At 41.7% G+C, this 26823-nt stretch overlaps 1 protein-coding gene across 1 annotated transcript in view; it reads left to right on the forward strand.

Moving 5' to 3' along the window:
• LOC135202421 (uncharacterized) overlaps positions 1-26823 on the forward strand; it is a 169058-nt gene that overhangs the window by 99687 nt on the left and 42548 nt on the right. The window contains exons 5-6 of the mRNA XM_064231815.1: positions 17076-17292; positions 17672-17823. Coding sequence (XP_064087885.1) covers positions 17076-17292; positions 17672-17823 — 369 coding nt within the window. The remainder of the gene's footprint in view (positions 1-17075; positions 17293-17671; positions 17824-26823) is intronic.

Below are 26823 nucleotides of genomic sequence, written 5' to 3' on the forward strand. Positions count from 1 at the left end.
ATATTGCGCTAGAGACTGAATTTGTTTCAAGATGAAGATAAATGACTGAATATTACTAGACTGTAAGAGTTTTAGCTTACAATTGCGTTTTTCGACCATTTCGGTAGAGTCAAAGTTGACCGAACGTGGTTTTTTTTCTATATCGTGATTTATATGCAAATATTTCAAAAATGAGAAAAGCTACAACCTTCAATTATTTTTTGTTGTATTTTACATGAAATTGCGTACATTTTCATATATAAAACTTTATGTAACGGCTAATTTAAAATGGTGCAAACATTACCACAATCGCACGTATGATTTTTTCGGAAGAGTTACCGCGCGGACGTAAAGAGAATGTTATTTTTTTCATAAATTCACCATAAATCGAAATATTGTGCTAGAAACTTCCAATTTGTTGCAAAATGAAGGTAAATGATTGAATATTACTAGAATATGAGTTTTAGCTTAAAATTGCGTTTTTCGACCATTTTGGTAGAGTCAAAGTTGACCGAAGGTTGAAAATTTGTCACATCATTTTTTATATGAAAATATCTCAAAACTGGTAAAAGCTTCAACCATGGGTTGTTTTTAGTTGTATTATGCATGAAATTGCACACATTTCCATATATAAAACTTTATGTAACGGCTAATTTTAAAATGGTGCAAACATTACCACAATCGCATGTATGATTTTTTTCGGAAGAGTTACTGCGCGGACGTAAGGAAAAAGTTTTTTCATAAATTCACCATAAATCGAAATATTGTGTTAGAGACTTCCAATTAGTTGCAAAATGAAGGTAAATGATTGAATATTACTAAAATATAAGAGTTTTAGATTACAATTGCGTTTTTCGACCATTTCGGTAGAGTCAAAGTTAACCGAAGGTTGAAATTTTGGCACTTATCGTTATTTACATGAAAATATCTCAAAACTGATAAAAGCTACAATCATGAGTACTTTTTGTTGTATTCTACATAAAAATGCGCACATTTTCATATATAATACTCCATGTAACGGCTAATTTAAAACGGTACAAAAATTATGTCAAAGTGACAAAATAATTTCTGAGATGTGTCACAGATACTTTATAGTGCGGCAAGAAAGAAATTTGTGCTTGCGCGCCTGCGTAACGATTGTAAACAAAACAACACCTTGATCCATGAACTCCCAGCATCCCCCAAGGCGCGTGATTCAAGAGTTTTCGGCTGGTAGGCCTAAAAGTATTTTTCCGCGAATTTTTAAAAAAACTTTTGTATGTCGACGTAAAATACGTCCAGTCGGCGTTTAAGGGTTAAGTACATATTTTATAACTTCTGTAATTATAAGTATTTTGATTATAGTAATCTAATATACTCTGTTTTTTCTTATTCCCTTCTTGTATCTTATTTTACACCAAGCGTGTGGCCATTTCTCTGGTACTATTTCACGAAGCGACACGGGCTGAGCCCAGAAAAGGGATTTTGACGAAGGAAAAATCTACTTCTGGGCAAGGGCCCGTGTCGCCCAGTGAAATCCCACCCTTGGGCCCAAGCTTGACCTTCTAACTCCAAGGATGGCCGCTAGAGGCGCTCGTGCTGGCGTTGTGAGCGCTAGTAGTAGTAGTTACTGGTGTGGGCTTTGCATCAGCCCTCTCTAGCAGGGGGATTTTGTAGAAGGATAGATCTAAATGGTAAGAGACCCGTGGTAGTGGTTTCACTCGCCCCAGAAACCATACCGACATCTTTTATATAAGGTGAGCGAGTCAGAATACTCTGACATCCCATTTTAGTTTTTTCTCTGGTAATGTTAGTAATACAGTGTTCCCCCCGTATTCGCGTTCTCCGGATTCGCGGACTCACACATTCGCGGAATTTTTATTTGGGAATCTAGATAGAAATTATTCGCCCGGACGGGACTCGCCCATTCGCGGAATTTTCCGACGAAAATAATCACTAATTAGTGTATTTTGATGTTTATTTTCATGACTAAATACATTTTTATGATACAAAAATGATTTACTAATTTTCAAATATTAATTTTGATTAATACTGTATTAGTAAGTTTAATAAGTTTAAATGATATCACATAATAAAAATAATAATTCTCTCTCTCTCTCTCTCTCTCTACTACAAAGATATATGTTTTTTTGTATGATAAATAAATGATTTATTATTTTCAAATATTAATATTAATTTATACAGCAATAATATCAATTCATTAAAGAAAATACCATAGTGAAATAGTAAGATTTTAGCTTATAAATTTAAAAAAATTATGGAAGAACGAAGGAAATCCCAGTCAGATTCTTTCTCTAACTCAAGGTACTAAAACTCAGATATACGTATCAAGTTAAGTGACCGGAGGGGGAAGGAGCTGATTTGTGGCTGCCATCACGTGGGCATGAAATTTCCACCTCTCTCTCTCTCTCTCTCTCTCTCTCTCTCTCTCTCTCTTACTGAGATGAGAGATTTTTATGGTACATATATGCGTAATATGTTTATTAATGTTTATTAATATTTTCAGAAATAATAATAATAATAAACTGTAATTACAAAAATCATATGTGAAAGTATTTTACAAATACTACGATAATCTCTCTCTCTCTCTCTCTCTCTCTCTCTCTCTCTCTCTCTCTCTCTCTCTCTCTCTCTCTCTCTCTCTTAAAGCGATGTATGAATATAAATTCATTAAAGAAAATACTAAAGTGAATTAGCAAGATTTTAGTTTATAAATAAAAAGAATTACGTAAGAAGAATGAAAGAAAATGCTCATTACCCACCCCGCATCTCTCTCTCAGAATTCCAGTAGCAAGCCGAGTTGGCTGGGGTCCAACAACTGTGCTGCCATATCTTACGATGTACTCTCTCTCTCTCTCTCTCTCTCTCTTTTACTGAGATGAGAGAATTTCTATGGTACATGTGTATGTTTATTAATATTTTTGCATAATAATAATAATAGTAATATAACTATATTCAAAATTCATATGTGATAGTATTTTAAAGAAGTACAATAATCTATCCACTTCACTCTTTTAAATAAGGACAACCCTCTCTCTCTCTCTCTCTCTCTCGTCTCTCTCTCGCTCTCTCTCTCTCTCATCCTCTCTCTCTCTCTCTCTCTCTGCTATTGGCTGTTTATATATTTCTAATGGTAAAATGTTTAAGATTACTTTAAAATGATATTAATAATACCAATTCAATGGTATATTTGATGTAGGATAATACTTTAAATAGACATTTGGTATTTGTGACTTCACATTTCCATTGTTCCACTGTAAAAAAGAAAATGGATGTCTCAAATAGTAACAGTATGAAAGAAAACGTGCATGACTGAATACTTATGGGGGGACTGAATTATTTTCACATACGTAACTAAGTCATTCAGTACGTACATAGTATGTATTTATGTATAAACATAAAATGTAAGATTTACTTTAAAATAGTATTAATAATATTTCAAAGATTAATATGAACCATAATAGGATATTTTATGTATATTTGATGAAGGATGGTCTTTAAGGGATACTTTGGTATTTGCATGTTTAGGATAAGGGTTTATGGGCATTTTTAGAGGGGGTTCCAAACATTCGCGGATTTTAACTATTCGCGAGGGGGTCTGGTACACATCCCCGCGAATATGGGGGGACCACTGTATTTACCTTAGAAATATGTGCTAAAAGGATATTTCACTGGGGGACACAGGCCCTTGCCCAGAAATATTTTTTTCCTTTGTCAAAATACCTTTTTCAGACTGCTAACATTTCCTCCATCTCTTTATTTATCATATCTTCTAGTTAAATAAATTAGGAAAGCAAGAGAATAATAAAAGTATTTTTAGTAACATTATAATCATTGCTTAAATGCTACAGCCTTAAACAACTGAACAATAACAGCTGTTTCGCTAAAACCAAACCGAATACGTTAGTAAAAAATTACTGTAGTTATGTTACAAATGACATTAATAGAACAGCACTTAAATATTTTTGCATTTTACCTTTACAGTAATCCCTCACCTATTGCTATTAATGGGGACCAGAACCGACCGCGATAAGTGAAAAACAGCGAAGTAGGGTCCCCCCTATTTTTTAAATGCATAGTATACATTTTTTTGTGTGTACATGTACATGTATATGTAAATAATAACTGTATTTTTATAACAAGATACATAACTCACCTCTATTAATGTTGGTATCGAATCATGTTGGTATCGAGACTAACCTTCTTTTCCCGACAGTCCGTTATCCACACTGATAACGCATTCTCCATTTGCACAATCCTCTTATTACGAGGGGTCACAACGTGCTTAGTGTCCTTGGAGAACGTTATTGAGGCAGTTTTACGGATTTTTAATTCGTCTTTTTTTTATGTAGCGAACCGTTGATTCATTCAGTCTGTACATGCGGGCAACAGACGCATAGCTACTGTCTGCCTTAAACATGTCCAATAATTTCACTTTCTCGTTCACCATCATCATTTTTCTCTTCTTCTTGGGTTCACCAGAGGATGTAGAGGGTGTAGGACGTTTAGGAGCTATTTTCAAGGGCGTCACAAGCACTATTTTGCACAAAAAAAGCACAAAAGAACAGCTAAAACTTTCACGCGGCAAGAGTAGCGACACGAGCGCGAGAGAACAATGAATACGGTCTTCCTTCGCTGGGCGCTGGGCAGGGAGAGATGCTGGGTAACACGTCTCGGCAGCTCGGCCAATCAGCTTGCGAGATTCAGGAGCCGAGATGGCCAGCGAATCAGAGAGGTGGATTTTGAGTTACACGCCATCTCCGTGTTGATACCTGATGTGTCCGCGCCATTTTTTCTCAACTTTGAATTTTTTATGAATATTTTTGAAAAATCCGCGATGCACTGCGGGCGCGAAACTTGAGGCGCGAAGTAGCGAGGGATTACTGTATTTGCTTTGGAGAAAAAATTGGCAAGGAAATATAGCTGAACCCGAGAAAAAATATTTTCACACTGCTTATGACTATGAATTATCGTGCATCAGCAACAAGGATGGAACTACAGTGGACCCCCGTATTTGCGGACTCACACATTTGCGGATTTCTCTTTGGAATGTTTCCCCGCATTATTCGCGGAAAATTCCCCCATTTGCGGTATTTTTCTATGAGAAATATCCACAAATTCCTGGTTTTTATATAATTTTCATCATAAAATGCACTTTTTGTGATAAAACTTAAAAAAACCAAGTATGAAGATTTTTAATGGGTTTTTCTTGAGTTTTAACTAACAAAATAGGAGGTTTTAAGCATTTTTATAGGGATTCCAACTGTTTGCAGGTTCTACTATTCATGGGGGGGTGGGGTCTCGTACGCATCCCCCGTGATTAGGGGTGACCACTGTACCTTATATAATAGTGGAGAAAAGGTATTTTAATAAAAGAATACTGGCTGTGAAACAACACATTTTACCGTTGTTTTCACGCCGATAAAAGGTAAATATGTAAATCTCGTGTTATTATGAAATAGGATAAAAATAACAAACGGAGTACTGTTGTTTAAAAAAAAAAAAAAAAACATTCTCCTGACACCGTCTGTTAATGAAAAAAATAACAATTGAGTTCACAACAAGGCATATTCAAGTCATATTTGAACTTGAAAGCACTTCATATAATGAAAAATAACCTTGTCCCATGTAAATAGTTTCTTGAGATCTATTTAGGCTAAATAGAAGCAAGAAAATTGCTCTGAATTCTGTTAAATAGGACAAAATAACCTGTCTGCCCTCAGCTGATTTTTCCAATCCAAAACATTGATTGCTTTGTTTTTATTTTATGATACTATAGTAATGAGAGACTACATACAGTATCATTGGATACAGTGAAGTAAAGCATAACTTCTTAAAAGAGCCAAGGAAAAGATGCATATTCGTTATCTTGTATTTTATGAGGTCTCTCAGTGCTTAGGCAAAGTATCAATAACCAGATAATGATTCCATTAGCGAAAAAATAACTTCTGTCCATTTCACAATATGACTTATTTACTGTATATACTCACATATCATGCAACTTTTGAAGCCCTAATTTTGGAGCTAATTTTAAGGGGGTCACATCTTCTTTTAGTATCGTATGATAGAATACAAACGTAAAGGGTATGCATCTTTTCCATGGATCTTTTAAAAAGCTATGCTTTACTTTACTGCATCCAATAATGTTATATGTATTTTCATATTACTATTTGTTTGCAGTATAAAGTACAAACTTAAGCAATCAATGTTTTGGTTTGGAAATCAGCTGAGGGCGATTGCCAGGTAAGGTTGTTTTGCTGTATTGAACTCAAATCAGAATTACTTTCTTGCTTCTAGCTAGCGCAAATGAATCTCAAGATACTTTATTGATATGGGGACAAAGTTATTTTACGTTATACGAAGTTTTTTTGTTAGTAGATGACACTGAGGACATGTTTATTGTATAAACAAAAATCAACAGATTCCGTATGACGTCTTCACTTTATCTCATCAGAATACTACGAGCTTTACATATCTTTTATTGGAGGGAAAAGGGATTTTGACGAAGGAAAAATCTATTTCTGGGCAAGGGCCCGTGTCGCCCAGTGAAATGTCCCTTTATCACACATTTCTAAGGTAAATATTGCTAAATTACCAGAGAAAAAAGCTAAATTGGAATGTCAGAATATTCTGACTCGCTCACCTTATATAAAAGGTGTCGGTATGGTTTCTGGGGCAAGTGAAACCACTACCACGGGTCTCTTACCATTTAGATCCATCCTTCTACGAAATCCTCCTACCTGAGAGGGCCGATGCAAAGCCCGCTCCCAGCTACGACTACTACTAGTGCCCCCGACGCCATCACTAGCGCCTCCTCTACCGGTCATCCTTGGAGTTAGCCTGTTAAGTTTGGGTCCAAGGGCGGGGGTAAAAACAGGGTGGGATTTCACTGGGCGACACAGGCCCTTGCCCAGAAATAGATTTTTCCTTCGTCAAAATCCCTTTTCTGGGCTCAGCGCGTGTCGCTTTGTGAAATAGTACCAGAGAAATGGCCACAAGCTTGAATGAGGATATAACATGAGTAAGGGAAAAAATAAAAAACAATTGAGATTAAAGTACTATAATCTAGAAAGACTTATGAACTATAAATGATTATAATACATACTTAAAATTAATTATGGTAACTTACATTAATCTTAAAAACTAAATAAAAGTTCACAGATTAAAGATATGTGTGAGTAATCCTAGCATAAAAATAAGGAAAACATCACAATAAGTGCCCTTTGGCATCTAAGGCATAGAAAAGGCTACATGGTGGCAGAACCGCAGGAAGGATGTCAGTGAGGCAGGTAGAAAGGAGATCTAGAACTAATTACTAAACTACTTAAGCAGTGTCAGGAGAAAACTGTTTCCCGCTGCCACTGCTGGGAATTTAAGAGCTTCTAAGGACTTGAGGTAGTGACGTTTGAACACTGTCGGAGATTTCCAGCCTGTATACTCTTTCGGATCATCAAAATTCATATGTTGAAAGTAGTTGATCGAGGTAGGTACTGCCCTAATATCGTGAACCTTGGGGGAACGAGTCTGGGTTGGCTTGTTTAATAAAGTATAAAATCTGCTGCCTAATTCCTGTTAAGGAAATGGTGCCACCCTTTTCCCTCGTGAACAAAGGGCCAGAGGATCTCATGGCTGTCCTGGTAAGATATGCTTGTAAGGCAGTAACTGGACATAAAGAAGGGTCCTGAGGAAGGGGAAGGATCTTCCAAGGGGCCCATCTCATTGATGGATCCTCGTTTTTAGCTAAGAATTGACGATCTGGAGAGAGTAAAACTTCTCCTGACGGGAGAAATTCTATATGACCTGAGTCTCTAGATAGAGCCGACAGTTCAGATACCCTGGCTCCTGAGGCCAGACTTAGAAGAAATAATGTTTTCCTCAGGAGGGGTAAGAAATCACATGAGTTGTTATCAGTGTCTGAGGCCAGTCTGATGGTCTGAGTCTAGCACAGGCTCTAGGGATAGATGAAAAATAGGAGTCTGTTGGATCTATTTTAAAACCATACTGGAAGATCTTCTTTAGTGCTGATTTAGTAGTAGTAATAGCACTGGCTGCTAAACCTTTTTCAAATAATGATCTAAAGAAGGAAATAGCCAGGTTGGTAGTCATGGTTTGAGATTCGGTCTCCCTCAGAAAATTGGCTAGTTTCTTAACAGCTGAATCATATTGACGAAGGGTCGATTCTCTTTTATCCGATTCTAGGAATAGGATGTTTTTGAGGATCGATATCCGCATCCCTTTTAGCTGCGAACTTCATGAAGTCCATAAAGTTAGGGTTTTGAGAATTCCTGAGGAAGCGAATACAGTCTTCATTTGCACTAGTTAGGATAGCTTGGGATTGGGAATCCGTTGAGGTCGGAGACCCAATTCCAACAGGAGTGGGAATCAGTTGCTCTTGGGCCAATTGGGGGCTACTAGGGCAACATGTCCCTTGAAGGTCCTGAGTATGCACAGAACTTTCAGAAGAAGATTCACTGGAGGAAAGATGTAGATCTTCTTCCATTGATTCCAGTCTATGGCCATGGCGTCCGTGGCACAAGCCAGAGGGTCCAGGTTGGGAGCCACATAGCAGGGAAGCTTGTGGTTCGACTCTGTGGCAAAAAGATCCACCTGGAGCCCTGGAATCTGTTGACAGATCCAATTGAATGACCGTCTGTCCAGAGACCACTCTGACTCTAGAGGGACTGAGCGAGACAAGGCATCTGCTATCACGTTCTTTACTCCCGCTAGGTGTGTGGAGGACAGGTGCCATTTGTACTTGGCTGCCAGAGAAAATATAGCTATCATGACATGGTTCACATGGCTTGACTTGGAGCCTCCTCTGTTGATGCAGTGTACTACTACTGCACTGTCCAATACCAGCTTGATGTGAGATCCCTTGGCTGGCTGAAGTCTTTTCAGAGTGAGGAATACCGCCATAGCCTCCAGTACATTAATATGGAGCCGGCGGAATGGAAGGGACCAAGTCCCTTGTACCTTTTTGTACTGAGAGTACCCTCCCCAGTCGCTTAGTGAAGCATCCGTGTAGATAACTAATGCCGGAGGAGGGAATTGGAGAGGAATTGACTTTGATAAATTCTTGACCTCCGCCCAAGGGCGGAGACGTTTGTGAAGTATAGCCGGGATAGCGGACAACTTGTCCCGGTACTTGTTGTTTGCTCTCGAGCGCCAGACGCAGTTTATGTCCTTGAGTTTTGCCTTCAGCAGAACGTCTGTTACTGAGGCGAATTGACGGCCTAGGATCCTTTCCTGGCTTCTCCGGGATGTCTGTTTGCACTTGAGAAATTGCCTGGTTGCTTTGGCTATTTCTTTTCTCTTTGACGACGGAATTGATAGAGTGTGAGAGTTTAAGTCCCACTGAATGCCGAGCCACTGAAAGCGAGAGACCGGTGTCAACCGGGACTTGGTCTTGTTTATCTGGAACCCTAGGTGTTCCAGAAACTGTATTACCTTGACCGTTGCTTTGTGGCATTCTTCGATGGTTGTTGACCAAACGAGCCAATCGTCCAGGTATGCAACTACCATTATCCCCTGAGACCTGAGTTGTTGAACTACTGTCTCTGCTAACATCGTAAATACCCTGGGGGCTACATTTAGCCCGAAGGGCATTACCTTGAATGAGAATGCCTGGTTCCCTAGCCTGAAACCTAGGTACGGGCAGAAGTGTCTTGCCACTGGAACATGATAGTATGCGTCTGTGGGATCGATAGAGGTGGTGACGGCCCCACGGGGAAGTAAGGTCTGTACCTGCGAGATAGTCAGCATTTTGAACTTGTCGCAACGAATGAATAAGTTTAGACGGGACAAGTCTAGAATTATTCTTCGTTTGGTTGAGCCTTTCTTTGGTACGCTGAACAAGCGACCTTGAAACTTTAAATGCCTGACTTCTGACACTACTCCTTTCTGAAGGAGTTCTTGGGCATACTCCATCAATTTTGTTGTTGGTTGTTGATAGAAGATCTTGGATGGAGGAGGGCCTTTGGTCCAGCTCCATCCTAGGCCTTTGGACACAATACTCTGTGCCCAGCTGCTGAACCTTCATCTGTGGCGAAAGAGGAACAGTCTCCCTCCTACCTGAGGGCTCTGACTGGCTTGGGGCAGGTCGAGACCCGCGCTCTCCCCGTAAGTGCTTCCCTCGGCTGGATGCTCTTCCGCCACCTCTCTGGCGAAAGGCACCTCTAGCCCTGCTGCCTCTTCCGAACCTATTGAAAGGTTAGAATGACTGGCCCTCAAACTCTGGGTTGAAGGCCGGAGAGACAGCAAAGGAGGTGGAAGCTTGACCCTGAGGAGTCAGCAGCAGAAATTGTTGTTGAGGCTGTGCCTTTGATGTAGAAGGCTGTGCCACTTGAGAAACTGGCACTGCCTGAACTACCTGCTGTTGCTGGGGAGCCTGGAAAGGCTGGAATTTCCTAGGCTTTTTGGGTTTCTTGGATGAAGGAGTCGACTCCGGCTTCCTCTTACTGGAGAGGCCCCAGCGGATCTTAAGACACTGGTTGAGTCTTGTCGCCTCATACTGAACCGAATTGACGACCGATTCCGGGAAAAGGTCGGCACCCCAGATCGGAGCCGCCAGCAACTTATTCGGTTCGTGGCGGATGGTGGCTTCCTGCAGAACATGTTTCCTGCAGTTACGCTTTGCCACGATGAAATCATACAAATCACATAGTACAGTATGTAAATGTGATTTGTCTATTAGTTTGAACAGAGGTTCGTTACCATAAGTAATGGCCGAAACCTCCGTCATGACCAGGGTATTGAGAGACCTTGATAGCCTGGTACGCGCATCAAATTCAGCCTGAATGAGACTGTCTGGAAGCCTGGGAAGCCATTCACTGAACTGTATGATTGCGCAGTCCGGCTTTAATTTCCCGACCGTAAAGGTGGCCGGGAGATCTGCCCAAAGATCTTCCATACCAGGAAGGAGGAGTGACGTGGGCTCCATTTCCCGGAGCTGTGGCATCGGCTCGTCTCTCATAGCGGCCTGCATCGTTAACTCCGTCACCTTTGTGGTGAACGGAATGGGAGTCTCTCCGTCCACCACAAATATGGTGAAAGCGCTCTTAAACGCTTGCATCCTGGTATTAATACAATCCCAGTCTTCCAGGCTTCTTAGCCAGTCACGCTGGGCTTGATCCCAACCGAAGATGACGGTCTCTTTTGGGATCTTATCTTCCCTCCTCATGCCTGCCTCCGTAAGGCGGGCGTAACCAATGAAGGGCGGTTGCTGGTTTGCTGGGTGGAACTCGAAGTCCTTAAGCCTTCGAGTTCCACAGTCCGCCAGCGTTACCATCCCGTCCTTAAAGGGGGCATAGGACGATATCCTCCAGGGATTACTCACCATGTAAGGAGGGAGGGTGTTGTAGTCTGGCATGGCCTGAGCTGCCACACCGGACTTAGGAAGAGCTGCCATAGGGTTCTCCCGGAGACCTGCAATGAGGTTCTCCTGGCTGGCCAGCCTTTCCGAGATGTCCCGGATCGACTGACCTGACTCCTCAAAGGAAGACGAGATGTGAGAGAGCATCTCCTGGAACTTGTCCTGAACCAAGTTCCCCACCAGACTACCCATTTGCTGCATAATGTTTGCAATAAAGGTGTCCGAATCAAAGGAACTAGGTTCCTGCTTCTCTGGGAATCTTAGGGTGTGTTCGTGTAGAGGTTGAAGGCTCAGGATCAGACAGGAGCTGAGCCTTGTCTCTGAAGGACTTCCCTCTGGACCCTTTAGAGTGAGAAGACGACTTGGGTTTCTCTGCTCTGGGATGGTGAGCAGGAGTCTTTTGAGAACCACTTGGAGCCGCTTTCTTAGACAGCGTCTTTTCAAGCGTCTTCACTTCATGCTTCCCTTTAACTTTAGGGATAGCCTGGGTGGACTTCGGTCTAACCGAAAGCCCATCCTCCGAGAATCCTTGGAAAGATGAAGAAGATGGGATAGGGGAAGAAGATCCAGAATGGCCCAAGGGTAAACCTTGAGCCCCTACCAAACCTGCCTCACTCAACCTCCTACCTACTGCCTCTACCGCCATGGGCTCGAGGTCCAAATTTAGAGCTGCCACTTCTTCTACAATCTCCTGGTTTCCAGGGTCCTCCAAGGCTTGAGCAACTTGATGTTGGATGGCGGCGATGTACGGGGCCGCCGCTTCCGGGTCGACGTAGGAAGTCGCCTTGCTGCCGGGGAAGACCAGAGCAGCCATCTTCTTGTCAAGAATGTAGGGCTGCCCTTTGGTAACATTCCTACCGAATCCGCCGACCCAGGCCCTCAAGGTGGTTTGAGCGGCGTCCCTGACCGCTTGAGCAGCCTGAAAGAGAGGGTCAGTATAAATACTAAGCTACTTAAGACTAAAATATATTATCACTCGTAATGATATATCACTTTTAAGAACTGTATACATATAGGCCAAAATTATACATGATAATTTGTTATCCGGGATAGTACTTACTCTGGAGGTAACCTGATCTACCAGCTCGTAGCATATGGAGCAACTCTCATGATGCCAGACAGCTATCTCTCCATAGCGGATGGCGCAGACAGCGTGGGTGCGGCAGACCTCGTGCCCACAGGGGTCCTGCAGGACAGTATTACAGCCAGATTCCTGGCAGTGGGTGGCCTGTAAGTGAACAGATACATGAGTATCGACACTAACTAATTGGACTAAGTCCAAGAAGTGATATATTATAACACCGGAGAACACCGGAGTTATTTGACAGAATAAAGATTAGCCTCTACTTGCTCCCCTGCCGTGAGTGGTGGGTGTCCGATAGAACTGGTAAACTAGTTTCAGTGCGTCTCCGGTGTTGCTGGAGGACGGAAATTCACCAAAGCAGTTAACCTGTCTATACGCCGGAACGAGGAGTACGAGAACGGCGGGGAGGAGCAGGTGGGGGCCAGTAAAAAACTTGTTGGAGGAGCGTAGCTCCGCCATAACAGAATCCAGATAAGCAAGTGGAGAACCCGGATGGTGAGCGGGGACTCCGCCGACTTAGCAGAATATAAAGAATGTAAATAATCAAAATTGAAATAAAGATAACATATGGAGAAAACATGCGGTGGAGCTTCTCTGCAGTCACCACACCTGAGGTCTGGCGGAGCCAGAGGGACCAGCCGCCGGAGCGGGATGAAGGAGTGGTGACTCGGGGTGAGAGAGAGCTCGATCGGAAACCGAGGAGGTCCGAGCGCGGCCGAGCCGGGTGGCCAGCCGAGACCGACCGCACAGGGAGGCCCCCCCTGGTACCGAAGAGTGAGAGCGGTATGGGCCGAGCCAGCTTCGCATGTCCCCCCTGCTAACTCTCATTCTTTCCTCAGCTTCAGCTAAAACTTACAGAATAAATGTAGCAGTATATGCCCTTGCTGATCTTTTATCCAAAGCAAGTAAGGATATATTAATGTAAAAATATATCAGTCCTGTTCACCCTAACATCATTTGTAACAACTACAGTAATTTTTCACCGTTGTACAATTTTTGAGATGCAAGCAAAAAGGGTGTTATTATTGGATTGGTTGTCATAGCAAATCCGCTGTTTCTGGCTGTATGCATTTTCAAAACAAGTACATCATTACTAACTATACTTTTGGCTTTCTCTTTTACCTTTTTAAACTTAACTAGAAGATTGGCTAGATTAAGAGATGGAGGAAAAAGGGTTAGCCCAACAAAAAGGAATAGATAAAGAGGAGGAAAAGAGGTTAGCCTATTGTTATTTGGTCTTGTAATTTTAATTTTCATGATTTGTGAGATATGTGATAAAATAATTTTTTAAAAGTGATAATTTGGGGGGTTGCATGATAGGCGAGATAGCTTGTTATGCAAGTATATACAGTAAGTCATATTTCAACTTAAAAACACTTCATATAATAAAAAATAACCTTATTTCATATGAATAGAGTTCCTAGAGATTAATTTACTCTAAATAGAAGCAAGAAAATTGCTCTGAATTGAGTTAAATACGGCCAAATTATCTTACCTCCCGCCACAGCTGATTTTTCCATAAGAGAACATGTTCAGTTTTCTTGTATTTTATACTATAGTAATACAGGCAGTCCCCGGATTACGACGGTCTCGGCTTACGTCGTTCCAAGGTTACGACGCTTTTCAATTATATTTGTCAGAATTTATTTCCAGGGTTAAGACGCATGTTCCAGGGTTACGACGCATGTTCCAGAGTTACGACGCCTACAAATGCTGATTTGGCAAATGAAATATGACACGAAAAATGCAAAATAATCAATATTTAAAGGGTTTTTTTATGAAAAATGCAATAAGAATGCAGTTTACATAGTTTTGAATGCATCTAAAGCATTAAAAGTAAGGTATTCTTTGGATTTTTGACAATGTTCCGGCTTACGACGATTTTCGGCTTACGACGCGTCTCAAGAATGGAACCCCCATCGTAACCCGGGGACTACCTGTATAAGACTATGTACAGTATTACTGGATACAGTGAAGTAAAGGATAACTTTATAAAAGAACCAAGGAAAAGATGCACATTTGTTATGTTCGTATTTTATGAAGCGGTCTTGGCACTTATCCCTAAGCCACCAGTAATTACCAGCCAACGTTGCTGTAAACCCTATGGAAGGTAAAACCCAGTTATGAATATATTGAACATAGTGTAAAACCGAAATGCCGGTAACCGATACCAACGGTAACCGAGGGTTGCCTGTATTAAATATACAGTTTGATATTTATTAATATCCAAACCCATGATTTGTGATTACCTTCCACCAGTGTCACATCCAACACCCTTTGAATAAGGGTGTAATATTATATTTGTTACGATTACTTTTGAGGTTTCCTACTTGCCACTTGCACTGTTGGAAGCTTGCTGGGTACAGTCTCAACAGATGGACGACCCTTAAGGCACTGTGGGTATGGTGTATATCCAGGTGAGGGTCCCAGAGCAGTTACCACTGTTTGTAACAGTATTGCTCCTCCACGAGACCAGTTTGGACTGTCAGGCACTCATCCTCTGGGATTGAGTCTCCTTTCGCTCCGAGCTCCCTTCTCTTGGCACCAGAAAGCTCGAGTCATGAGTCGCTCATGAGACGATATCGCTGCCGGCGATGTTGGGTTGCGTTGATACACCCCCAGTGTTGCTTAGCTATGAATCGCCCAGGTATTCCAAGCACTCTTCCTTCAGGAAAGAGTTGCCGATAACCCGCTCCTCTCTCAGCACCAGACATTCGTGAGAGAGCAGGTGTCGCTGGTGGTTTTAGTGCTTGATGAAGTCATTGGGGTGCAGCCTTTCTGTCCTCGATGTCGTCTTACTTGTCACCTGGTTGGTCACCTGACTTTTGTACAAAGCGACTGACTATGCACTTACTCCTTCATTATGGTAGGAGACTTAGAGAGTTCTCAGTATCTTAGACTTTGGGTTTAATTATTAACTCAGCATATGATTTATTTTTCTATGTTGTTTTATGTCTTTTTATTAATGTTTCTTATTCTTCCTTTTCCATTAATCGGATTAGGTTGGTTCCTCCTATTCTGCCCAGAAAGGAAAATTTTATTCAGATTCCCTCCTCCTTTTCAATGTGGTTATCTGGGCTAGATAAATTATATAAAGGTATTTTTAAAATAAAATTAATATTAGTAATACTTACCTGTATAATTTATCTTGTCCCACCCATCCTACGCCACGATCTGCCTATCACAACTGATTTTGAAGGGAAGGTTTTGTAACTGTCAACGGCAGTGTTGCTAACTTGCGGACAGAATAGGAGATAACAGGTTGCCAGTGGGGTAAATTTTGGTGCTGTTTTTTGGGATTTAGGGCTACATAAATTATACAGGTAAGTATTATTAAATACAGGCAGTCTCAGCGGGGGTTCTGTTCCCTGGGGGGTGTGCCGATAAGTGAAAACCTGCATTAACTTAGACTCGGTGATTAATGGCACTTATGGCACTGATAACTGGGTATCAGCGCCATAAGCACCCTTATGCGCCGATAACTGGAACTCGTCCCGTTATAGCGCCATAAATTGCTGATTTTATAAAAATCAGATCGCCAATAACTGAGTCTGCCGATAACCGGGGACTGCCTGTATTAATTTTGTTATAAGAATTCCATGTCAATAACTTTTGACTAGTACTGGCTCGCCAAGGAAGATGAGTCTAAGGATGCGCTTTCTCCTGGTTTTGTGAGATGGTCAGGAGGAGGTTCTCCTCAGTTGGCGACAATGTCACCTGTGTGCTTCCCCTGAGAACTCATGGAATCATTGGCTTAGTCTCCCTCGCATTCCAGTAATGTGGTCTCATCTTACTACATTTATGTATGCCTACCTTTGGATATTGCCTACAAGTTCTTGGAACCTTATTCTGTGGATGTGTGTGTGGTGGCTGCTCAACATGTTGTTTTCTTACCTGGCTCCTTTAACAGGACGGGTAGCATCTTACCATGTATGGTTCTGGTTCTTCCCAGCCTTTTTTCATATGAATTATGACTCCTCCGTCATCCGAAAAGGTCCAGAATTCTGACATTTGATCTCACAGTTCCTATACTCCAATCAACATGTCAGCAGCAGGGCACTCCTTGCTCTTTCGACCAGGAATAGCCACCTAGGCATGCAGAACTCCAGTCAGTTCAAGAGACTCACCCAGATTCCTCCCTCCAATCAGTGAGTCCTCCTATTGTAAAAGACCAAGTGTTTGTATATTGTGTAGGAACAAATCACAATTTTTAAAAGTAAATTGTATTTTTCCAAACTATACAAACCTGAGGTCCTTAACATATAATGCCCACCTCATGCCACCCCTCAATCTGAAACCTGGGGCAAAAGGCAAAATGGAATGTTTACATCTGGACAGGTGGGTCTCCCCACCTACCAGATGGTAGTTACTGCCTAACCACCTTGTTCAAGAGTTTTAACAGCCTTGTTCTAGCTTCGCTGTAAGTAGTTCCTATTGTAAAGGACCTCAGGTTTGTATTTAGTAAATATACAATTTACAGTTAGTAAACATACAATTTACTTTTAAAAATTGTGATATCTGCTGTTATTTTCTGTTTGTAAAGAAGCAGATGTGGAAGAATTAACAGAAATGTGTTGAAAACTAAGGGAAATAAAATTTCATTGTTTTAGATTTTGACCTAATAATATCTCCATATTTCAGAACCAATTTTTGTATGGTCCACATTATTGTTTGGTTTTTGATTATTTGAGTCCGACACCCCTATACAATCACTATGACCAGAGGGATATTCGTGAAGCCTCAGCATTACCCCACATCAGAGACCTCACTGTAAAGTTGCTCACCGTCCTTGGTTTCTTATACAAGCAAAATGTTATTCATGCAGATCTCAAGCCAGAAAATATTCTTCTCAGTAAGGGTAAGTTGTTTAGTAACAGATATTTGAGAAGGGTAGGGAGCACTAGATTTTGAGAACATATTCATGGAATTTGCATGCTGAATACATTTTATAACAATCTTCAGCTAAACTTAGATAAAAGTTAAGCTTATAAGTAAGAGTATGCCAGTCATGTGCAGTGGCAACTGAGTGTACAGTACTGAAAGTTGTTAAAGTGTTGAGTAGTTGGCTATGATTTGTCAGTACTATTTGTGTCAACAGTGTTTTCCCAGTGTAATCAAGTTCAGGCTGGTAATTCATTTTGCATTTTTGCAACCTTAGGTTGAACTTATAAGATATATACGTATTTACCGATTTTTATCCTGATTTTAATTTCAACCGAAAATTTAATCTTTTACAGAGGACGATCTGTCATCCATTATGGTTGTTGACTTTGGTAATGCGTTACGGAATACAGATGAGGAGCTATCTCTGTATTATTCAGACTTTGAATTGCAGACATTATTTTACAGAGCTCCAGAAGTTATTTTTGGAATGAAATTTAGTTTAGAGGTAAGTCTTGGTTTCGTTTGTGTGCTACTTGCTTACTTATGATATTAAATAGTGTTGTAGATTTCCTTTTTATTTATGGTAACATAGATGTAAAAACAGTTATGTCACTAATGCTTTCGTGTTCCATTATTCCTACATGTCCATTTTATTTCTTATAGTAAGGAAGTTAAATATTATGTGCAGGAGCACTAGTATTTAAAGTAGATCCATCGAGACTATGTATACTACATGTAGTTGAAAAATTGAGATGTGGCTGTTGAAGGCTTAAGTATTAGATTTACATTCAAATTGTGGTACTGTATTGTTGCATTTGTCAGTGCATTCTTGTAAGCTACAGATCCTTGCGTCTATTTCAAGACAACACTTCTCCAGTTTTTGTACCTTTTCTTATATTCAAGACTAAAGTTCTAAAAGAAAAGAAAAAAATATTTAACTCGGCTGCTCCATTAATTATAGAGTATACTATAACTGTCAAATATATCAAGTAATATGACCGGAGGGGGAGGAGCTGTTGCGTTGTTGCCTCTAAGTGTTCATGTAATTTCTCTCTCTCTCTCTCTCTCTCTCTCTCTCTCTCTCTCTCTCTCTCTCTCTCTCTCTCTCTCACTGAGACGCAAGAATTTGTATAGTACATGTAATATATGTTTATTAATACTTTCAAATATAATAATAATAATATTAATATAACTGTAATCTGTAATTACAAAATTCATATTATGTGATAGTATTTTAAAGAAATACAATGATCTATCCATTTCATTCTTTCAAATAAGGATAACTCTCTCTCTCTCTCTCTTGCTGAGATGAAAGAATTTTTATGTTACGTACTACAGTGGGGCCTCGCTTAGTCGCGGATCAGCAATCACGGTATCATTTAATCATGGGTTTTTCCTTGGACCACTTCTCAATCTATATCGCTGTATGAATCATAGCATCGTGGGCTTGTCCGTGGTAGGCTAAGCCTTGTCCGGTTCCGATAACCAGCAAATGCATGAACAGATTTCTCGTTATGATATTAAGTGACAATAAAGGTAATAAAACTATTCTCACCTTATATATTATTGGCATATCTTCATAATATATAGCTTATTCATGGAATAATTCCACATCATTGACATCAACTTGTAGTTGAGTGGCCAGCAGAAATGTAAACATTGAGTTACATTGCTTCACAGCGACCTTGCCATTCGTTAACCTTTTAGAAATGTTAATAGTAGTGCATAGTGTAATTACAGTAGTAATAACATTTAGGAAAACATTAATTTTCAGTTCTTACTTCATTATTGTTTTGGTAGAACGTAATCAACTTCTCTGAACTGCAGTCATACAAACGATAATGTCATAGATTATCATATTGTTGTTTGCGATCGGCGACGAAGCGTAAACATAAAACCATTTTTACCTTATATATTATTGTCATATATTCCTAATAAAATGCATATCTTATATATTATTGGCATATCTTCATAATAAGCCTCTTCAAGGAATAATTTCTTGGGGAAAGCATTTTTCAAAAGACAAAAATACACTTTACAAGTTTGCATTATGCCTTGATTACTTTATTTTGATGTGATTACATTAATATTACAGTATGATACTGTAATAAGTGCTGTAACTATTTTTGATCATAAATGTATATTCATTCACGGAAAAAATACACATGATCACCATGACGTCACCAAACCTACAGTCTCATTTGTACGTACTATTTTTACACAAGGTGATAGTGGTTACACCATTCTACAAACCACAATGTATTTTACATAAGTATTCTATAAATTCTATCCTAAATCACTTTACTTACTTTTTTTGTGGAGCCCAAATACTATATCCCGGAAAATTAACAAAATCGCGAATTTTATCATAGAGCAAGAATTACTGTGTTTTTATCTTCTTTTCATGACTAAATGCATTTTTAAGATAAACTCATTTACAAATTTTCAAATACTATGAATGTAAATAGCAAACTCTCTCTCTCTCTCTCTCTCTCTCTCTCTCTCTCTCTCTCTCTCTCTCTCTCTCTCTCTCTCTCTCTCTCTTATTATCGTAATAAAAGAACAAGATGGTCCCCGACATTAGTAGGTACATGTGTTGCCATATTTTTTATTCTTTCTGTGATTTACGAAACTGTGCTTCAATACAACTTTTATAGTTGACTCAATGATTATCACATACATATTATAACAGTATACAAGAAAATATCTTATCACTATCGATGTTTCATTTCTTTTTACCATAAAAATATTTAAAATACAAATTTCATCATGTTATTCTCGAGCTAAGCTAGTCAACAGTTACTCACGTCCTAAGCTGCTCTCTCAAGCTAGTCAACAGTTACTCTTGTCCTAAGCTGCTCTCTCAAGCTAGTCAACAGTTACTCTTGTCCTAAGCTGCTCTCTCAAGCTAGTCAACAGTTACTCTCGTCTTAAGCTGCTCTCTCAAGCTATTCAACAGTTACTCTCGTCCTAAGCTGCTCTCTCTCTCTCTCTATCTCTCTCTCCTCTCTCGCTCTCACTCTCGCTCTCTCTCTCTCTCTCTCTCTCTCTCTCCTAATGAAGTATGAATTACTGTATCATAATATCATAAACTATTATGTACAAAGTTAAAAATGATAATAATTCCATTAATAAATTTGTTTCTTTTAGCAACTAAATTGTTTTCCAAAATAATTCTTTCGGTAATAAACGTCCATCAGCTGATTCTAAATGTAAACAAAAGACAAAAATAATGTTTATTGCTGTATTTTGCTGTTTATACATTAATATTATAGTTGGGTGCTGTAATCATTACAGTAAATCATGTTTTTTTATCATAAGTATGTTCATTCACAAATAGATATACTATGTACTTTTAGTTTGGTGCAGCAGCCAAATCATGAAAATAAAAAGAAATTGTTAGGTAATATTCTTTTGTTTGCTGATCTGATGAAGGGAAAATTGAAGATAGGAAAGAATTTATAAAAGATTTGTGATATTATAGACATATAACTTAAGCACACACACAAACAAAGGAGGCATAAAGTAAACAAGGGAGCTGTTTTGTTTTATGTTACTGAAGTGGTGTTCGCAGAGTTCTTTAAATTGTATCCATAAACGAGTTAATTATGTGGCATCCAAAAGCACTGATTCTTTTACTCTTATGGGAAAGAAGCCTAAACGTCAGATGAAGGTTATTCATCCGATTGCACTGCAGAATCGTCACCATCTATATCATAGATCGTTGGTGATTACCTATATGATTTACATAATTTTGATTTTGTTCATGAGACTTACCTGTCAGATATATATACTATATAGCTGTATTCTCCGTAGCCCAACAGAATTTCAAAACTTACGACACACGCAGAGGGAGGCCAGGTGGTTAGTACCCATTCCCGCCGCTGGGAGGCGGGTATCAGGAACCATTCCCATTTTCTATTCAGATTTTCTCTGTCGCCGGTACTGTCATCACCTATTTTCAGTACCTCCATCGTTAGATTTCATAAACTTTCGTTGCCACTTGAGTATTTTGATAGTCTTTGTTTTTTTTTTTACTTGGATTTGTGGCTAGGCATACGCTATTGTAGACTGTTTTGGGTTTTGCTTTGATTTTTCTTGGTTAAGATGTCTGGATCTAGTTCTGCTAGTTACAGAGTATGTTGTGTGGAAGAGTGTAAGGTGAGGCTACCGAAAGCTTCGGTAGATCCTCACACTGTATGCACGAGGTGTAGGGGACATGTATGTTTGATAAATGATCGGTTTAAGGAGTGTGAGAGTTTGCCTGATTCCAGTTGGAAGACTTATGATTCCTATGTGCTTAAGTTAGAGCGTGACAGGATCAAGTCTTCCTCCAGGAGTGTGTCAGCGAGTAGAAGTCAGGGTAGTAATTTTTCACCTGCTAACCCTCCTGTAGACTTTGCTATTCCTAACCCTGTGGTGTTGCCTTCGGGCTCTGAGGTTGTGTCTGCGGAAGGTTATGCCCTGTCTGTGATTATGGATTCCATCCGTAACCTGGAATCGAAAGTGCTCGCTCTGCAAAGTGGTTTTGTGAAGTGTAGTGATGGTATTAGTGTCCCTAGTGTTGTGGAGGGGCCGTCAGATCGGCCCTATAATGCCTCTAGACCTGGACCTCTGTCGGACTCCCAGGACTCGGAGTGGGCAAGTCGAAAGCCGAAGGAGGGGTACGGGGGCTCCCCACCGGTCTGGCGTCCCTTCAGCAGGTCCTGATGACGCTTCCCAGGCTGCCAAGGATCGTGCTCGTGCACGAATCCTTAAGGATTGCTTCTCGTCCTCCGAAGCGTCCTCCCCGCGCAAGGGGCGGAGCTCTCGGAAGGACTCTCACCCTCTTAAGAGAAGCTTCAGAGAGGAGGACGCTTCATGTCCTTTTTCTCGAGATGCGTTTCGGTCTTCACCTGAGAGTTTTTGTACATGCAACTTACCCAGCAGATATATACTTAGCTATAGACTCGGTCGTCCCGACAGAATTTCAAAACTCGCGGCACACGCGACAGGTAGGTCAGGTGATCTACCATTCCCGCCGCTGGGTGGCGGGATCCGGAACCATTCCCGTTTTCTAAACCAGATTTTCTCTGTCGCTGGGGCTAGCAACATCTGTTGTTAGTTCTTCCTACTTGGATTTCTGCTCATTTGCCGAGGATTTAGATTGGTTCTTATTGGTGACGTATTCTTTTTCTCTGGCTTGGCATACGCTAATTGTGGACTGTTTTTCGATTTTGATTAGGATTTTTTTCTCACGATGTCTGATGTTAAGGCTTCTCCTGTGTATAGGGTGTGTACAAGGGAAGATTGTGAGACTAGATTACGGAAAGCTTCGGTAGACCCTCATAATGTGTGCTCGAAATGTAGAGGTATGGAATGTTCATTTAATAACACCTGTAATGAATGCGAGAAGTTAACAGAACTCGAATGGAAGAACTTAACAGAACTCGAATGGAAGAACTTAACCTCTTATGTAAAGAAACTTGAGAGAGATAGGATTAGGAAGGCTTCCGCTAGGACCTCCAGTAGATCTTGCTCATTAGAACTAGAATTGGATAATATTGTATTAACTAACGTTTCTCCCTTAACCTCAGCTCCTTCTCCCTGTATTGAATCCAAGGATTCGTCATCTGAAAGGGAAAATGTGAAAGCCTCTATCAAGAAGCTACAAGCTCAACTTCGAGCTATGGAGAAAGGTAAGAGTGATGAATAGTGATTTGTGCAGTGTACCCAGTGCAGTGGAGGGGGCGTCTGACCGGTTCCGCATTGCTCTTAGGCCTAGACCTCTTTCAAACTCCCAGGACCAGGGGAGGAGGAATGTCAACAGCCGCAGGGAGGATGTGGAACGTCCCCAACGGTCAGGCGTCCCTTCGGTAGATCCTGATGTAGCGTCTCAGGCTACCTTGGATAGCCGCAGAAAAGGCATCCTAAGGGAGTGTTTTTCGTCCTCAGATTCATCGCCTCGACGTGGATAGAGTTCTGCCACTCACTCGCACCCTTTGAAGAGAGCCTGGAAGGCTCCTAAAGGAGACGCTGTGGATTCAAGCCCAGAGCGTTTCCCAGAGGACTGGCCTTCGGATCATAAGAAGGCGAGGCAGGAACGAGAGCCTAACGAGCGGGTGCCCTCTCCTCAAGATCCCACGAAGAAGTTCCTGATCAGCCTACAGGAGCAGTTATCCTCTTTGGTAGGCTCCTTTACCAAAGACTCGACAAGAAGGAAGGACGTATCTCTTCCTGTCAAGAGCTCCACTAGGAGGACTGCTGTCAGCAAGCGCCCATCTTCTACTAGGAGGGAGCTCTCGGAATCGCCAAGGCGCTTCTCTCCAGATTCGAGAGACTCTTTTGACAGGAGTTTTTCTCCTGATAAGCGCTCCCCTTCGCCCTATAGGCGCTCTTCTCCTCATGCTAGGCGCTCTCCCCAGAGCAGACGTCGGGAGCCTAGCAGAAGCACATCGGTTCAGGAGCGCTCTCCCTTAATTCAAGAAGCGCACAGCCGCTCCCCTAGGAGTCTCCAGAGACGTCAAGAGACTAGAGAACGCCAGGAACTTAGTAGGAGCCACGATCATGTCAGGCGCAAGGAGCCCACCGAGCGCCAAGAGCTTGTCAGGCGCCAGGAGCCTTCGGGGCGCCAGGAGACGAGTAGGCGCCAGGAGTTTTTCAGGCGCCAGGAGCCTTCAGAGCGCCAGGAGTCAGTCAGGCGCCAAGAGCCTAGCGAGCGCCAGAAGAAGAGTAGGCGCCAGGATCCCGTCGGACGCAAGGAGTCTTTCGGACTCCAGGACCTTCATAGATCCCCTTCTCATAGGAATTCTTCGCCGCCTAAAAGACACGAGTCTCAGATCCCTTCAAGATCGAAAGAGAACAAGAGTTTGTCTCGAGATGAGCGTACTCCTTCTCGGGAAAGGAGTCCTTCTCTGGGCAAGAGCCCCCGCCCTTCCAAACGCTCTCCCTCAGTCGGAGCGTTGGAAGATATTTCGGATGAGGATAGACCTGTGGACGCAGCAGTCTCAGACTACAAGAGGCTTTCTTTACTTCTCCTCAAGGAGTTCGGAGAATCCCTCCATCCTGCTGATCCTCCCTCTCCTGGTTCTCTTATGTCCAGCACCAGATCTCATAAATCCTCATCTTTTGTCAAGATGCGCCCTGCGCTGTGTATGAAGAAGGCATTGAAGAATTTAGGAGAATGGCTACAATCCAGAAGGGAAGCTGGCAAGATGGTTTTTTCCTGCCCTCCTTCCAAATTAACAGGAAAACCTGGAAGGTGGTACGAGACGAAAGAGCCAATGGGATTGGGTCTCCTGTCATCGGCAGACGCTGATTTTGCTTCTTTAGTAGACTCCTCCAGGAGACGGTCTCTTCTTTCAGCGAAGGCAACTTGGGGGATGTGTGAGCTCGATCATCTCCTCAAGGGCCTTTTTAGGACATTAGAAGTTTTCAACTTCATGGACTGGGTCTTGGGAGCATTAGTGAAGAGAGCCCAGGACACGGATTTCGTTACGATGGAAGAGCTCTCTATTGTTTTGGCCTGTCTAGATAGGGCAGTGATGGACGGCTCAGTGGAGATTGCGTCTCTCTTTGGAACAGGAGTGCTGAAGAAGAGATCTGTTTATAGTTCCTTCCTTACCAAAGCAGTATCTCCTCTGCAGAGATCCTCCCTTTTATTCGCACCTCTGTCTTCACACCTATTCCCACAGGATACGGTTAAGGAAGTTGCAAGATCCTTAACGGAGAAGGCCACCCAAGATCTCCTCACTCATTCGGCTAAAAAGTTTAGACCTGCGGTTCCTATTGAAAAGAAAGAGAAAGCCTCTTTTCAACAGCCCTTTCGAGGAGCATCCACTTCTAGAGCCCCTCTTAGAGGTCGCAGACCAGATCGCAGAAGTAGATCATCTAGAAGGTCCTTCGGGAAGTCTAGATGAACAGATAGTCCTCCAGACAGAAGTAGGCGCCAGACTACTCCATTTTGTCAAAGTCTGGGCGCAGAGAGGAGCGGACTCCTGGTCCCTCTCGATCCTAAGAAAAGGATACTTAATCCCCTTCAGGGAAAATCCTCCCTTGACTACAACTCCAAGGGAGTTAACTGCAAGATACTCAGATCCTGTCCGAAGTCTAGCGATTCGTCAAGCAGTAGAACAGATGATATTGAAAGAAGCCATAGAACTGGTACAGGACCTCCAATCCCCAGGATTTTACAATCAGCTGTTCCTTGTACCAAAAGCCTCGGGGGGGATGGAGGCCGGTTCTAGATGTCAGCGCTCTGAATTTCTTTGTCATCAAGAAGAAATTCTCGATGGAGACGTCTTCCTCTGTTCTGTCTGCACTTCGTCCAAGGGACTGGATGGTGTCCCTGGACCTTCAAGATGCATACAGTGGTCCCCCCGTATTCGCGGGGATGCGTACCAGACCCCCCCGCGAGTAGTTAGAATCCGCGAATGTTTGGAACCCCTATAAAAACGCTAAAAACAGCCTATTTTGTTAGTTAAAACTTGAGAAAAACCACTAAAAATTTTCATACTTGGTTTTTTTAATAGTTTTATCACAAAAAGTGCATTTTATGATGAAATTAATAACAAAAACCAGGAATTTGTGGATATTTCTCATAGAAAAATACCGCGAATGCGCGAATTTTCCGCAAATAATGCAGGGAAATGTTCCCGAGAGAAATCCGCAAATGTGTGAGTCTGCGAATCCGGAGAACGCGAATACGGGGGGTCCACTGTATTTCCATGTGCCAATTCATCCGGCATCGCGAAAATACCTAAGATTCATGTTTCAGGGAAGAGTCTTTCAATTTCGAGCGCTGTGCTTTGGGCTCTCGACAGCCCCTCAAGTCTTCACGGACATCATGAAGAACGTAGTTCACTGGCTACACTTGAAAGGGATCAGGATCTCACTATATTTGGACGATTGGCTCATAAGGGCCCAATCGAAGGATCAATGTCTGGAGGACCTTTCATTCACCCTAAACTTAACAAAGTCTCTGGGACTTTTAGTCAATCCCGAGAAGTCCATGTTGATTCCCCAGCAAAGCATTGTCTATCTGGGGATTCAGATGGATTCTCGGGATTTTCTAGTGTTTACTTCTCAGGAAAGGAGAGAACGCTGCTTAGAAAAGGTGGCCGTCTTTCTAAAGAAAGAACATTGTTCCGCGAGGGAGTGGATGAGTCTACTGGGGACCCTCTCCTCGTTGAAACAGTTCGTTTCTTTAGGAAGACTGCACCTCAGACCCCTTCAATTTTACCTGAAGGAGAAATGGGATCGGAAGTCACAGGAACTATGGGACTCCTTTCCCATATCAGAGAAGATAAAGGAGAATCTCCGATGGTGGTTAGATCCACAGAAGTTGAGCAAGGGGATCTCTCTTCACTTAAAGAACCCTCTCCTAGCGTTATTTGCAGACGCTTCAGATACGGGATGGGGAGCAACGCTAGGTACGAGAGAAGTGTCAGGCACCTGGAAGGAAGAACAGGTATCCTGGCACATAAACAAGAAAGAATTAACAGCCATTCACCTAGCTCTCATTCAT

This window comes from Macrobrachium nipponense, chromosome 30, assembly GCF_015104395.2.
Source record: "Macrobrachium nipponense isolate FS-2020 chromosome 30, ASM1510439v2, whole genome shotgun sequence".
Taxonomy (NCBI): domain Eukaryota; kingdom Metazoa; phylum Arthropoda; class Malacostraca; order Decapoda; family Palaemonidae; genus Macrobrachium; species Macrobrachium nipponense.